At 40.4% G+C, this 16,354-nt stretch overlaps 1 protein-coding gene across 11 annotated transcripts in view; it reads left to right on the top strand.

Annotated features, from left to right (window-relative positions):
- Positions 1 to 16,354, top strand: part of esrrga (estrogen-related receptor gamma a) — a 175,491-nt gene that overhangs the window by 96,614 nt on the left and 62,523 nt on the right. For 7 of the 11 annotated variants that reach the window (XM_039795375.1, XM_039795383.1, XM_039795381.1 and 4 more), the window contains exons 1-2: positions 3,314 to 3,692; positions 14,727 to 14,885. In XM_039795375.1, coding sequence (XP_039651309.1) covers positions 3,637 to 3,692; positions 14,727 to 14,885 — 215 coding nt within the window. In that variant the 5' untranslated portion in view covers positions 3,314 to 3,636. Of the gene's footprint in view, positions 1 to 3,313; positions 3,697 to 4,589; positions 4,608 to 14,726; positions 14,886 to 16,354 lie in introns of those variants that run through there. The other 4 variants (XM_039795385.1, XM_039795380.1, XM_039795378.1 and 1 more) reach the window with 4 other exon arrangements.

The following is a 16,354-nucleotide window of genomic DNA, read 5'->3' as shown; positions in this document are numbered from 1 at the left end:
TGCCTGGCCTATCGAGTGGTGTGATTGATGTCAGTGAGAGTTGCAATGGATAATTCTTCCACAGATGTCAACAGGCTGCCACCACAGGGTCAAAACACACACACACACACACAAACACACAAAATCACAGACAATAGACAAGAGTGAGAGATCAGCGGTGTACAGAGTCTAGCCTTCACATAGTAACTGAACTGAGAGGACGATGCAAACAAGTCCATTTACACACACACAAACAATTATTAATTATAATTGTGCGATTGTATTCTACATTTTAAATGGGTTGGGTGTTTTTTTAGTACAGAGTAGTTATTTTATCCACAGTATTGTACAAATCATGGGAATGTGATTGCCAGGGAGCCGGCACACACAAGTACACACACACATGAACACACAGGGTATTTCCCTGGCTTTTTACTGTAATTGCTTTGTGTTTAAGAGGTTTGCGTGGCAGACGGGTTTGTCCAGCGAGAGAGAGAAGTGGCCTTAAGGGGTCACTGTCAACATACACACTGGCCGAGGACCAATCAATAGTCAGGGGGGCAGGGTGGGTGGCGATGGGGTCAGAGAGGGAAAAGAGGAGGCAGAAAGAGAGAAGAAGCTAAGGTTGTTTATATAGGAACATATGGGGAACATATGTGTTGACAAATTTTAAAGAGCACAGCTCTGTTTATGGTTGTGTATGCGTGGCATAAGATTTTAGTGTCTCACCATAACAGTTCTTACCTATTTACATAATAGACAAAAGCTTTTTAAAGCATCTCACACCGCACATATGCAGAGTGAAACCTGATCCTTAGATGTCATTCTTTTGCTTTTTTTAAATCAAAGACATTGCTGCTTGTACTATAACGGAATGCCAGCGTGCTAAAAATCACTTTCTAACACAAACTGCATGTATGCATAAATTACAGAATGTGGAACTCTGCTAAGAAAAGTACCATTAAATATTTCCTAAAGTAAACTGCAACGAAATACGCCTCTATGAACACGATTGGTTCATCACAAAAAGACCGTTTAATTTCTCTTTGTGTACGTCACATCACTGTTTTTTCAAATGTTTTTGTTTGTTTTGCAGCTCTGAAATGTGTGAGTTCATATTTGCATCTCTACTCTAGACATTTCCTCCTCTCGTTTCACTTAAAGTATTCATTTATATGATAGTTTTTTGTATATTTTGAATTTAATAACATATTTTTCAATACACATTATGTGTGTGTGTGTGTGTGTGTGTGTGTGTGTGTGTGTGTGTGTGTGTGTGTGTGTGTGTGTGTGTGTGTGTGTGTGTGTGTGTGTGTGTGTGTGTGTTTTAGACAGAGGTTTTGGTAAAGGATTTGTTTGCCCAGTAGTGACGGCAGCATTGATTCACACTCATCTTTGTCGATGCTTATAAGCCCCTGGATACATCATAACTCTCCCTGTGTGTGCTTGTGGACATGAACCTCATGGCATCTGTGTATACATGCACCTCTGTGCAAATGGCAAATGTACGTATACGCAAGCAACGTGTGTCAGTGAGTGTGTTTTTGTGTACCTGCAAATATCATATAGGCCCCTTTCTTTGTCGTAAGCATTGCTCCTAAAAAATAAGTTGTCTGCATTCCGGAAAAGAAAGACCATTGTTGTCGTTGATCCATATCTATCTATATTTCCAGTGTATTTCAGTGCTGCACATTCCCCGGGTCAAAAGAATTATGTAATAACCGTACTCTCTGACATGTGTGGAATGTGAAGGTGGAAGAGAGACGTCTTTATGTAGCTCCACACGGATGCTTTATCAGCATACAAGACCAATATTAATATCCTCATTTTATGTTGTCACTTCAAGAGAAAAAGGGTACTTTAGTAAAGTAATACTATATGGATGGTCAACTGTCAACCAACAAAGCTGAGGTGTGAAACATTTGACTTGTTTGTGAATATGTGAGAGAAAGAGAGAGCGCACAAGAGAGAGAGAGAGAGGGGGGGGGTTTAGTTACTGTTGCACACACACATACACACACGTACATCAAAGCAGAGATTGGTTTCAGGAAATGTTTTATTATCTGTTCTCTTCCAAAGCTGCTAATCACAACCACTCTCTTTCATCTTTGCATCCCCCCCCCCCTTCCACCCCTCCGATTTCTTTCTCTCTATGTCCCTCTCTCCTCCACACTTCTCTCTCCCCCCTCCATCCTGTGTGCAGAGGTATCTGAGCGTTGGTAAAATGTCATATAGAAAAGACAACATTTAAAAAAAAAAAAAGAAATAGGCGAAGCAGGTCTGAGTATCCCTGTAGGTTTCCAATTTTTTAGAGAAAAGACCCTTCCCTCTCTCCTCACATTGTCTCTTCTCGTTCCTCTGTCTCCTCCTCTCACTGAGGCCGAGGAGCGGTGAGATAATTCTCCTGGAGAATCCCTCTCGCACCAGCAATAACCACATTCCAAGTTGTTAGAAATATTGGAAATACTGGGAATATATAACCTGCTGGTGCCAAGACGGCAGAGAGCTGGACAAAACAGCGCGCAGCGGGGAAAACATTGTCCCAATCATTCCCAAATCATTCCACAACAAAGGACAAGGGCCTTGGAATTGCCATAATCCCGTATTTTACTGCTGAGCAGTGATGGGCTCTGCTGTACTGTGTCTCTGTGTGAATGTGTGCAGTGTGACACATTATTTAGGCTTAGAGTTTAGGGTCGAGCTTACACTTTTTCCTTTGATCTTACAATTCTCCTGAATTGATTAGGTCCAATTTTGTGTTTTGCAGCTAAGATGACACAAATGTGTGATTTCTACCTGAAAAATGCCTCGCAACGTTGTGTAATTCAAATGTTTAGCCCTTGCTTGAAATATTTGTATTTTTAAACTTTGTTGTTAAAAAACAAAGAAAGAAGATTTACATTACAGGTAGGCCTAGCTGATTAGAGAAATAGAGAACAGAGGAGAGAGACTTTTGAGAAACATTTGGTTGGAAAGGCAGAAGGAGAAAGGTTGACTGATAAAGAGACAAAGAATGAAAGAAAGAAGAAGTGCGGGATGTCTTGCTTTAAATCTTTCCCCCACCTGTCTCTTTCTCCTTTCCGCTCTCTCCTTTCCTTCCTCCCTCCTTCTCTCTTCCCCTCTATCGCTCTTTGTCTGATCCCTCCCTCTCCACCTGCTCTTCTCCCTCTCTCTCTCGCTCTCCCTCCTTGTCTCCACCCCTTACTCCGCCCTTCCCCGCAGCCATTGGTCAAGTATCCACCAATCACAGCAGAACCGGGGCCTGAGGGACTGCATATGCAAAACACTGCTTAATATTCATGAGCTGCTATCAGGGCTTTAAGTCGTTGATTAGGACAGCGGCACAGCTTTCTGTCCCAACTGCCTGGCTGGCTGGCTGTGTGTGTACCTATAGCCCCCTCTCCCTGGCTCTCACACACACACACCGCGCACACACGCTCCCTCACAGCTATACACACGCAGAGCCGATCAGTGCAGGCAGCGCAGAGCCTGGTAATTGTGGTGCTCCCTCCAAGCGGAAGGAAGGACCGAGAGAGAGGAAGACCGGAGAAAGAAGAGGAGGAGAGAGAGGAGAGATATAAAAACTTTGATTTTTTTTTCAAATGTTCTTGTTTTTTCCCTGGAGGAGGTTGACATGACTATGACCCGGTATCGCCGATGGATTCGGTAGGACACCCGTTATCTGAGTGTTTTTTAATGCACTCTGAACAAGAGTAGGTAAATTTTACCTTTTAATCTTATCCTTTTATTCAACTTGTCTTAGTCACTGTCTTTCATTGTGTGTGTGTGTGTATGTGTGTGTGTGTGTGAGTGTCTGTGTGTTAGTGTCTGTGTGTTTATGTGCTGGTATGCAGCGGAGGTGGCCAGCACCATGTCAAGGTTGTTTCTGCTGTCAGGTGGCACACGTTCACTGTGTGTGTGTGTGTGTGTGTGTGTGTGTGTGTGTGGTGTGTGTGTGTGTGTGTGTGTGTGTGTGTGGCTGCAGTATCCGGACAGCAGCTCTTACTCAGTGGGTAGAAGAGCGGAATTTCTGTCCCTCCACCTGGGAGCAAGACATACACACAAACACACCTGCATACACACACATGCACACACACACACACACACACACACACACACACACACACACACCACTCATTAATAACGTAGATACACAGTTTCTCCTTCACTTTCTCTGTTTTTAGAAATTGTTTGACATGAGTCAAATTGTGTTCAGGACAAAACAGCAACTCAGTCAGAGTATGTCTACTTGCGTGTGTGCCTGTGCATGTGTTTATGCTTGTGTGTATGTGTGAATTCATCCAAACAGAGAATCAGAGAGGTAACAGGGCATTGAGGTTACAGGAATAACGTGGAGAGACGGGAGGAAAAGGGCCCATAAGAAAGGGGGCGAGCTTGGCTCTTAAATGCCAGAGGAGGTAGAATTTCAGACGGGCAGCTCAGCGAGTGGCCCCGCACAGGAATTAGAGACAGTTACACACACACACACACACACACACACAAACAAGTGAGTGTCACTGAGCTGCTCCTTTAGCCAACGCTTTGCTCTTTTAGTTGAATGTTGAAGACGCTGTTAAAAATCAGATGAACTCATTGGCAGAACGGACAGCAGCAGTGTGTGTTATTGTGTGAGTATACCATGCAAGTGTGTTTTATGAAAATGGCAAAAGGACAAACAAACTCATAGAATAAAGTGTAGTAAAAATACCGATATACAGATACTTTGACCTTTTTCAAACGTTAGAATGTAACTAAAACATAGATTTTTCTGAGGTGATGAGTGTAATTCAGTAGGTGGACTGCAATCTCTTTGCATGTATGAATTCACTCATGGCACTGATACTGTCAAATTTGCATTGCCATTAATTAATGAAACGATTTAATAGTAACTATGTAAAGAAATAAAAATAGATGTATAGGGTAATTAGGTTCTAAGTGGTCGTGGGTTTAAATTAATTAAAATGAGTTGCACTGAATCACAGCCTCATTTAAAGTGTTCTTACGGTAGAAAGTCAGAGGTGGAGAACTAAAAGGACAAAGTCAAAGCAGAAGCCGATGCAGGATGATTTTTACTGATGTGTTTCCTGTACATAATATTATTGAGATTTTTAAATAAAACGGACATTTTTTGTGTACTTTGAAGCTGTCTCACCATTGTGTGTGTGTGTGTGTGTGTGTATGTATGTGTGTATTTAACATGCTGAGACCCTCTCACCTACACAGTATGTGGAGTGGAGAGGAAAATGTTTTAAGTAAAAAGGGCAGCTGGTCTTTCATCATTTTAAAAACAGATTTTTGGTATTTTTGGTTTGTTTCAGTTATGATTAGATTTGAACAAATAATAGAGATTTACAAATGCCTAAAGAGTGATTCCTTTTCGTGTTATTTTACTGAAACAATAATGACACCCAAAGGCGTTTTTAATCTTTTTTTTTTTTTTTATGGCAGTGCAATGCCATGAATCAGCCTTTGATGAGTTTGACAAAGACTATTTAGAACAACCTTTCATATTGTTGATATGTTTTATATTGAGCATGCTAATTTCCAAATGACTGGATGTCCAGAGCAAAGTCTGAGGATTCAACCCTGTATACTTGACTGAGCAGAGTCTGTGTGCTGGTCTTCCAACTGCAAAACAGTGTGGTGTATTTTAAGAACCAACAGCAATTTGGGTTGAACACGTTAAACTCTGTCTTTTCATTGTGAATTAGACATAAAAGTGAACATTTTTGGCCAGAGTTTGATGGAAAAAAATGTATAGCATGAGAGATGTGTTTAGAAATTAAGCACAAATATATTGACAGAAAAACACACTTTCATGTCATGTTAGCGGTGGAATGTGCTGCTTTACCTGTGTGTGTGTGTGTGTGTGTGTGTGTGTGTGTGTGTGTGTGTGTGTGTGTGTTTCTGTGAGTGCACGTTAGCTGGAACCGCTCTCACATATTTAAGAAATCCTGTGGACCATTATTGCATCTGTCCATCTGTCCGCTTCTTCATCCATCCATCCATCCATTCGTCCATCCACCCACCGTTCTCTTTTCTCTGCTCAGGCTTCCCCTCCTTTGCTCTCAGGCACTGCTTTCCTGCACTAATTAAAATATTAGGGATAATGATCATACTGATAATAATAATAATAATAACAACAAGTACCGCTTAAGCTGTTAACATAATTGCATTCCCCTCATGCCACCATATACATACCATTTGCATATCATTAAGGTATATTTCCGACGGTGACTTTAGTGAATTTGGTGGTTTTTGTCAGTGGGTGTGAAGGAGACGGGTGGTGAGAATTACACAGCGGCCGTGCTGATCACTCAGTAATAAGGTTTGCAGTGTGAGAGATAGCAGCATGAATGACTGCGGTCATTTTTTTTTTCTAGATTTAATTCTTTTGATTTAATGACATGGAAATGTTATGCAAATAAATTGTTTGTGATTGTGGGTGAAAATCTAAATTTTTGTTCAATCAAATGAAGTCTGAATGAATAACAGTTTGGTACATGTTTGAAATTGCACTCAGCAAAGTTTGCCCTAAGTGGAAAAAAATGTAAATTTATCACACTAAATTCATACATGGCCAACAAAAATATAAACAGAATCATTTAGTTATTGTGATATTCATTTGCCATTTGAACATATTTAATAATTAATCGGTGCACACAGTAGCGCTTCACTTTCACCCTGCAAGAATTAGTGCTTCATTTGATTGTGTCAAGACAGCAATGGAAACAATGCAACAAATTCCATTGTTTCAGTTCATTTTTGGAGCAATATCATGACAGATTTGATAATGATTTTGGGGGTTTTGTGATTTTCGTGGTGACACAGTGTAGTTTAGATAAATTCAGTGAAGAAAATCTAATTCTTGAAACTTTAAGGCCGCCCGTTCTGCTTACTGTTACTGGTTTAAAATATCAGCAAGTTCTATTTAACTCAAACCTAAATAGTGCAGCTTTGTAATAATGTAGTAGGCAAGGTAATGATCATTTGCCTTTGCTGTTGTTTAAAACTGTGGTGAAGAAAAGATCAACATCTATGGAATTAATGAGAATAAAAAGAAAATATTGTTTTTTGTCTAAGAAAATAAAGAAAAATGTATTATATTTCTCTCTGCATTTTCGTTTTTGTCAGTCTCTCATGCACTCTTTTTCTCAGGCCATGAGGGAGAGAAAGCGGTAGAGAGAGTTAAAGCTGACTGGAGGGAGGGACGGGGGGACCAAAGAGAGATTGCGTAAATTAAAATCCTTTTAATCTCCTTATAAAATCATTTACTTAATTCATCTGTCAAAGCACGTCAATATGTGCCGCACTGATTTGTTGGCTGTGTGTGTGTGTGTGTCTGTGTGTGCGTGCGCACACACACATACATTTGCATCTGTTTGTTGTCATGCATGGATTCGTGCCTGCCTGCCCACATTTTGTGTGTGTGCACGCGTGCGTGCGTGTGACCTATTGGTGTTGTATTAGGAGGTGTTGTCCTTTTTTTGTGTGTCTGTTTGGCTGTCTGTCTGTCCCCACGGCATTCATTGTCTGTCAATTTTTGCATTATCTTAGCCTACACACACGCACTAACACACGCAGAAACACACACTCATGCATACGGCAGCCTCTCTCTCATGTGAAGGGTCCAGGCATTCCAGCGGTAATTCATTCCCGTAAAGAGAGAGGGAGAGAGATGCAATGAGAGAGACAGACCGGGCGAGCGAGCGAGAGGTGGGAAGGAGGGGGGGGGGAGGTTGCTATTGTCTGACACCAGCACTTAGGGGTCCGCTGGACACACATGTATGCTTGAATGCACACATCCATGCACACACATGCACGCAAACACACACCCTCCCACACATTTATTTGTGCATTTGCAGCTAAAAAAGTCAATTGAGGCAAAAATGCAGTTACACATGCAGGTATGCAGATATTGAAGACACACCATCACATTGTGATTTGTGTGTGTGTGTGTGTGTGTGTCTGTGTGTCTGTGTGTCTGTGTGTGTCTGTATGTGAGTATGGGTCATAGGTTAGTGCCGGCCTTTATGTGTTGAAAAGAGCACTAAGAGAGACTGTACCAGCTGGGACACACACACACACACACACACACACACACACTTGCTGCAATTAGCCATTACACCACACTGTGTGTGTGTGTGTGTGTGTGTGTGTGGGGGGGGGGGTGTTATCGAATGCCAAAGCGCTGATTGAAAGAAGAGAGTAAGAGTGATATATAGTGAGAGGCAACGCCGCTCATCTCTTCTCATCTCTTATCCTTTTAGCCTTCCCTCTCTCCACGCCGCTCATCCGCTCATTCCTTGTTTTCCGTCATCCATACATCAAAATGTGCATTAATTTATCATTACTCTAATCACAATCTATCAAATAATTTATGCTTTGACTAAGAATTGCTCTTCTTGCTACGTACTGAGTTTTCTGTCTCAGTCAAGCCTCCTTTTTGACGTTTCTACTTTATGTAGCAGTGTAGCTTAGAGAGATGTGCAAGGAAAAGGGGAGTCTTTTCTGCAATTTGAGCTTCCTGTGTCAAAAGCATGTGGTATGACCTCCTTTTCTGAAAGTGTTTTTACAGATCTGTCTGTTTGATTTTAGAGAATATTGAAGTTTCTTAAGTTATGTCTAATTTAGCATTTTTAATATCACTTCTGTGGCTTTATTATTTTTAGTGAAGGAGTTACTAAAATGTGATTTCAGCTGTTCATTGGGTAAACTATTAAGCTGCGCTTCAGAACAGGAAATTGTGTGTGTGTATGTGTGTGTGTGTGTGTGTGTGTGTGTGTGTGTGTGTGTGTTCAGGCGTGTGTGCGTGCGTGCATGTGCCCATAGTGTCGTGCTCAGGGCCTCTAATGCTGCCTCTTACTTCTAATGGGAGGAGACAGCAGAGACTGGGCCACAATAGAACAGATTTAGATGGAGAGGTGCTGTGCATGCGTGTGACTATGTGTGTGTGCCAGAGTGTGTGCGCATGAGTTAAAGAGGATCGAGAGAATGATGCAGGTTCAAACGTCTGTCTTTTGCACTTTTTCTGTTTTGCTGTTTCTTTCTCTCTCTCTCTCTCTCTCTCTCTCTCTCTCTCTCTCTCTCTCTCTCTCTCTCTCTCTCTCTTTCTTTCCTGAGTCCGTGGGGAGAGCCCTATAGATTGGCTGGTTGGATAGTTCTCCCCCTCTACATGCCCAGGCCTTGTATAGCATGATTAAATTGTCATTGTTTCGACAGTGTGTAAGGGGGGTTCAAAAAGACAAAAGGGGAAAGATACAGTAGAAAGGGACATGGATAGAGACTAAGAGAGAGAGAGAGAGAGAGAAATGAATGACCATGCTGCCTTCCGACTGACAGTGAAATATTCCTCCTCTCATCCTCCCATCATGCTTCATGTGTGTGCCTGATGGGGAGAGAATGACAGCCCAGCCCATCACCCCACCCCTCTGTTTATTTTTATATTTTTTTTTAGTCTTTGCCCTTTTGCTTTTTATCTTTTTTGTCGTCTGTGCACTTGGCCTCTTCTTTGGTGTAATTCACTAACTTTATACAATTTTCATAACAAATCAACTCCATCATCACACAAATATAGTCAACCCTAGTTATACATCATCACTTCATTTACTGTACATTCAGACGTCCTGGCGCTAAACAAAACAAAAACAAAAGCGCATCTTTTCTGAATCAGAGAATGGCGATTCAATAACACTTTATTGCCTTTATAATAACAGCATAACTATAAAGTACTGTAATACGCATGCTTTTCTCGTGATAAAGTAGAGGAGAAGGATTCTTAAAAAAAGTTTTTAAATTGTCCATGTTTTGCTTCATAACTGCTTATTGCCAGCAAACTTAATTGAATTTTTTTTATCATCATAGGATAGAAAGCATTCAAAATTACATGTAAACTTTAAAACATAAGGCATATTTTATTGAAATAAGTAGCAATTGCAAAACAGCAATTTTCTTAACGTTGGTTAACGATTTTACGTTATTTTCTTTTTTTTATGCTTTGTTTCGAGTCGTCACTGATGTTATAAAGCAGTTGGTTTTATTACAAAAACAAACAAGCAAAATGTACTCTCTAAATGCAAATAGATTGGTACATAACATGTGCCGGTTTGTGTAAAATGCATGATAAGTATTGTTTATATGAAAGTTTATCGTATCATTCACATTCCATGAAGTTTTTGAGGAAAAGGAACGGTCTCTAACAAATGTTGAGGATAGAAAGCAGCTCGTTCTGCAGATTTATTTTGTCTGTGACCATTAAAGAAAAATGCATCAGTGTGTATGGCCTATGTTTCTGTGTTTATTTTTATTTTATTTTTTTTACTCTGTGTTTGCGGTGTGTTTTATATAGGTTGATGTTCAATGAAATGTTTTACATAAGCCTTAGATTTTCAAAATGATCACTCTAGTTTCAAATAGGAGCGCCACAATCAGCCTTTTTCATAGACAAACTATAGAAAATATCTGACGAGATGAAACAGAACAGGCACTTAAATATTTAGAAGTGCGGAAATGCCCAGAGCTTCGATCACTGTTTTCAAACCTTTTCAGGTATGTTGTCCTCAGTATGTATGTTCCTCTACGTAGCTGATACGCACTTCTCTTGACCTCCGCGGATAATTCATTTCCCCTTTATCCCCGTCTTTTTTCACCCCTACACACACTCCTCCTCTCCCTCCCCACACTCCCCTCCCTCGTGGAGCTGTCACCTTTCTGCACCCGCTCAGTCCCTATTAAGGCCGACAGCCCATCTGCCGCCTGCCCCGCTAACAGCTCCCGTCGCTAGCGCACGCACACATCCACATTTACTCAGACACACAAAGGGCTGCAGTGTCGAACCCTACTTGCCCTGATGCACGTGCAGACACGCGCAGAGGAACATAGTCACACACATTCGCCTATAAATATGTTAATGCACTCAGTATTTGTGATTATCTAATGATCATTTTAATGCCGCACTGTTACACACACACAAACACATGACTTTATCAGACTCTATTCATGAGACTCGATGTTTTACAAATATGTCATTATTATATCACACGTGCAGATATTAAATTTACATTTTTAACAGTAATCTGACAACATTATCGGGAACAACTAACGGTGCAGTCATATCTCACCACCTTTTACCAGCCAGGAGCCTAGTAATGGAAACAAGAGCCACAGTTGTATTGTTAGGATGCAAGAAAGGGAACAGTATAAAAGTAAAATAGATTTGAATTTTTTTTTTTTTTTTTTTTTACTTTGCTTTGTCCGATTTTTGTGAGGAGTGTGGACTGGATCTCCCCGTTCTTTTGCCATTTAAATCCTACAAATTCATTTGTCGTCTTAGTTTTTTGTTCATCAGTGTTCATATGTGTGTATGTCACCTACAGTATGCAACTGTGTTTGTTAATTAAACTATGTTTATGTGGATATTTATGGTATATGTGACTGGAAGACATCACACTGCCCTGACTAGAGGGATAATTAGGAAGGGCAGTTGGAGCCCTGTGTGTGTATGTGTGCGTGTTGTGGCATTTGCTCCCTTCAGGGATAGGTGCGTTTTGCATTAGCAAGAATGGCAACTGTCTCATCAATCACTGCATCACCATGTCACACACACACACACACACACACACACACACACACACACACACTGTGTCATGGTCATTCTGTTCACAGATGGGCCAGCAACACATGAGCGAGTCACTGAGCATCAGAAAGACACCCACAATCTCCTTACTTTTACACACACACACACACACAAACCTCACATCCACAATGTGAGCAAGTGTGTCTGTGCTGGTGCTGCTTACATGTAGTGACAGGAGCGTGAAATAGGTCAGGTAGAATCACATAGGTTAATACTCTTACCTTTTTTCTCTCCTTTTGCTTTGTACGCATGTATACATATTCATGACATGAGCTATTTATTTTGCTGATGTCTTAGTACCTTTATGGCGTTGAATGCTTAAAATGAAACGTTTCTTTAAATAATCTGAATCCTGAATTGTGTCTATTGTATTTTTTCTCTTGTAAGATTTTCCTGCATTGAAAAAAACAACAAACCGCTGTTGATGCATGATTGAAATGATTGTTTGCTGATTTTAAGATGCCTTTTAGCCTAAATGTAATCTCCTGGAATGAATAAAGACATGAAAAAAAAAACGATTACTTAGCCATAAGATATAATGTAATAAAACAGAATCTCCCTTTGACAGAATCTCCCTTTGTAATCCCCAACCGTTTTAGTGTCCGGGGTAATAGAAGTGACAGACTGGAGGTGATTTCTGCAAAATCAGAAGGCCTTTTGCTGTTTGGCTAAAACACTGTAATAGTGATTTGTCTCAGGACATGGTAAACTCAGGTTTTCTTTCTAAAATTGCATCTCATGGTTCATGGTAATGAGGATGTAAAGCTATATTATATAAGGAAGTCACGTCACCCTTCCAATGTTTGCCGAATTTCTCCCTTTCATCTTCATTTTATTAATCTCTACTTTTCATTTACTTTGTCTGTTATGTTGGTCCGTGGAAGGATTCACAATTCACGAACAGCTTGTATGTGACTGGAAAGGTCGGGATGGGGATTCAAACTGACAACATCACGTATACATGGTACTGGGTGTACCTTAGTCCGGTGTGACACCAGGACACTCCCCCAATAAAAAATAAAAAAAAGCAGTATTAAGTGTTGCCTGTCTATATAGCATTGTGACACCGCAACCAAAGCCAATAAGTGTCTGAAGCAGCAGCAGCAAGATATCGATTCCTCCTATTCACCAGAGTGGAACTAAAACCTACATATTACACACCCTGGCCCTCCACCTCTCACTGAGCCAACCCAGCTCTGTGGATGGAGGGAGGGGGGGCCGGGGGGGGGAGAGGGGGGCTGTCAGACGAGTGATTGGTCTGTCTACCTGTCTGCCTACGTGGCCCTCACCTTAAAAGCAACTCACAGTGGGACAACATTACACACACACACACACACACACACACACACGTACACACCAATGTCTGTGTGTTTGTGTGGTAAACATGTGTCTATCAGTTTGTGACACATACTAACATCCTGCTCTGTTTACTGATACACACTGTCTGAGACAACACACACACACACACACACGAGTGTGGTAATGACATAAAAATATTCAGCGAAACCAAAACAACATTAACTGAAAGAAGTACGATTATTTTATGTAATAGCTACTTAGCTTCTTGCAGAGCTGTTATTGCTTTGACAAGTTTGCTGTGAAAAGATTAGTCAGAACCGATGTCAAATATTTACTGTTTCAATTTGTAGATTTCTCGGCAAAGTTTCAAATTTAAATATAAATATTAATGTTTTTTTTTCTCCCTTTTTTAGGCCCATTTTGGAATAACCAAGCATAATTATTTTTGACTTATCTATCATTATGCCAAAATAAAATACAAATCCTCAAAATGCAAAGCGCAGGGACGCCTCAAGCATCGCCAGCAGGCGTCTCTTATGCATTATTTCAGAGGGATCACTTACCAGTTGCGTCCTGACATCTGTTTGCCAGTCTGAATTGGTTTCTGTATTTTCTATATTTTGTTGGTGTGTAATAAAGTGCTTTTCTTCCCAAAAGCCCCGCTCCATTCTCCCCTGATAGTTTTTTTTTAAATGTTGGCCACCCAGCCAATTTTATCATAAACCCTGCCTTCTCTCCTCCTTGACGTCACCTATAGGCACTGTCCCTTTTTTCTTGCACGCCGTGGTTTTAATTTATTTATTTTTTGCAATGGATAATTTTGATTCTGTTGCCCGCGGTGACCTTATCACCCCGGCGACAGCTCCTCCCCTGACGACAGTGCTGGGTTTGAGTGACGGATAGCAGTCCCTCCTCCGGTGCTTTTACTTTTATATTCCCTCAGTCTGAAAGCCTTTTTGCAAGGCTAAAACTGGTAAAACTCCTCTGACGTTAAACACAGCCGGGGTGCGCTTCAATTAGCAGCCTGACGCATCCACCAGATCACGCACAGACAGATGCATTTGACAGAAATGTGTTAGCACATTCCAGGATCAAAGTCTCGTGTACTGGTTTAAAGTCACAACCCGTCCTCTGTGCATCTCTCTGTCTGGCTGACAGCTGTCTGTCTGTCGGTGCTCTCAGCATGTCGGCCTGTGTGTCAGTCTGTCTTTCTATGCGTCTTCGAACCTGACTGTCCGCATACCTACCTGTCTCTATCCTGGCTGTGTTAAGTAGTTTGCATACACATATAACTATTTGTGTATCCTGTAGCTGTTTGTTATTTCTACTGCAGACACAAGCAAAAAGTGTACGTTGAATGTGTGTGTTGTGTGTGCATTAACTACATGTGTAACACATGACATGGTCTCTAATTTATTTGCCTCACACTACATTTATTTTATTATAACTTTTTTGTTTTGTTTTTATTCTTTATCTTACTGCAAGCTTTTTCTTCCTTTTTTCTATCCATGTTAGTGGCCTTACCTATTGTTAAAAAAAAAAGATTTCTACATTTTGTATTGTATTACATTATTTGTCCCTGAACAACTGATAGGTATGTGTTCTCCTAATGTTTAAATTTTAAAAACTGTTTTAAGTCTTTTTTTTTTTTAATAGATGTATCTTTTTCTTGACCGTAAAATGGTTTGATCGCCAAGTACCATTTGAAAGGCAATGTCTCAGCTGGTCTTTCCCATCTGCGGTTTCTCTACCTTATTCTGTTGCACTGGCTGTATTTTCACCCCTCCTTCTCTCACTTTGTCCCTGCCTGCAGAATGAACTTATCGAAGGGGCCATTGGTGAACAGCAGCAGTGACGATAACTCCAAGTCAACCTATAGTAAATGCGGCGCTGGCGCCTGGAGGATGCACCAGAGCTACGATCCACTGGAGGCAAACCACATGAGAGACGCACATGCCCTCTACAACCCCAGGTAAGACAGAATGATGAGCGGGCCAAAGAAACACAAAAAGAAAGAGAAAGAGCAAAAAACATAAAAGAAGAAGAATCTATGAATCAGGTTCAGTTTTACACAAAAGCCACACATGACCTCTATAAATCTCAGATGAAAGAGAAAGAAGAGGCAAGCATTTGATACATCAAAAGCCAGTGTTTTTAGTGGTCCGTGTGTGTGTGTGTGTGTGTGTGTGTGTGAGAGACAGAGAGAGAGAGAGAGAGCGCTGAGAACTTTTCCCTCTGACCTATTAAAGCATGAGGGTTATATAGTTTTGCCTTTCTTAATTTTCATTTATGTATATCCTAAGTCAGGTATTTCTTCTTTTCCTTATTCCATGAAAGCATGTTCAAACTGATTAAAGTATATTTTACATTTTCTGCATACACGTTTCTATAAGATCCATATTTAAAATAAGCTGCTCTGCTTTTGTGTCACCACGTGTAAAAGGCAAAATTACAATACTGTTTGCAATAAGCAGACTTACCTCCTTAAACCTATAGCCATTAACAAAGCAGTTTCAGCAGCCTGTATTTTATCTGATTTTCTTTCTTTTTTTTCAGTTTTAAAAATCCCCTACTATGAGTCACTGCTAAGGTTCCACATTATTAAAAACCCTAATCAATTATTTCTGTTCATCAGTAACAGCAGGCAAGGTCCTTGGAGTAGCCCAGTCTAAAATTTAAGGTTCCGCTTTCTAAGTGGTGTATGTTTGATATTTGGTAGGCAGTTTTTAGTCGTAACACTACTATAAAGATTAAAGAAAACATGGCAAAGTGTGGAGAAAGGACTTCATTTTCTGCCACTTAATACTAGTTTTTGTGTGCGCATGTGTGTATGTGTTTGCTATAAATTCTACCTAACACATTACTCAATGTGCAAATGCAAATATTTCATTTAGAAAAGATGTACCAATACTGCTATGTACTTTTTTTCTTTACCTGGAGCACTGTCTTTGTTTTGTTTTTTATTTTTAAAGTATATATCGAGTATCACAAGAAAGCAGGATTCAACTTCTGGTTCAAGGACACTTCAGTAGTGCAAATGCGTCACAGCATAGAGGCTTTATATTATATCTTTCAGTTGAAGGACAGTCACTGTTACCATTACAGTAATCCCCCATGCCATCTGCATGTGCAATAAAGCATGAGAAGTTTAACCAAAGGGATGTTTTACTTTAAAGTTCTCCAGTAGAAACCAGTTCTAGGTTTGTGTTTTTGAGGCAGGCGAAACTGAGGGCTTCCTTAGTCTATGTTTTTTAGAACATAAACTGTAAATATGCTACTTGTTTCATGTTAAAACACAGCAAATGTGTGACGCATGAAACACAGACAGAATTCCTCTCTCTTCATTTTCATCCTCCCTCTCTGCCACTTCCTCTCTCTGTATTTTAATCATTCTAAGTGTCTCCCAATAAAAGATAGAGCACCATGCCCAGATTTCAAAAG

This window comes from Perca fluviatilis, chromosome 3, assembly GCF_010015445.1.
Source record: "Perca fluviatilis chromosome 3, GENO_Pfluv_1.0, whole genome shotgun sequence".
Classification (NCBI taxonomy): domain Eukaryota; kingdom Metazoa; phylum Chordata; class Actinopteri; order Perciformes; family Percidae; genus Perca; species Perca fluviatilis.
Note: the sequence above shows the minus strand (reverse complement) of the source record. Positions and strands in the feature narration are given on the sequence as shown.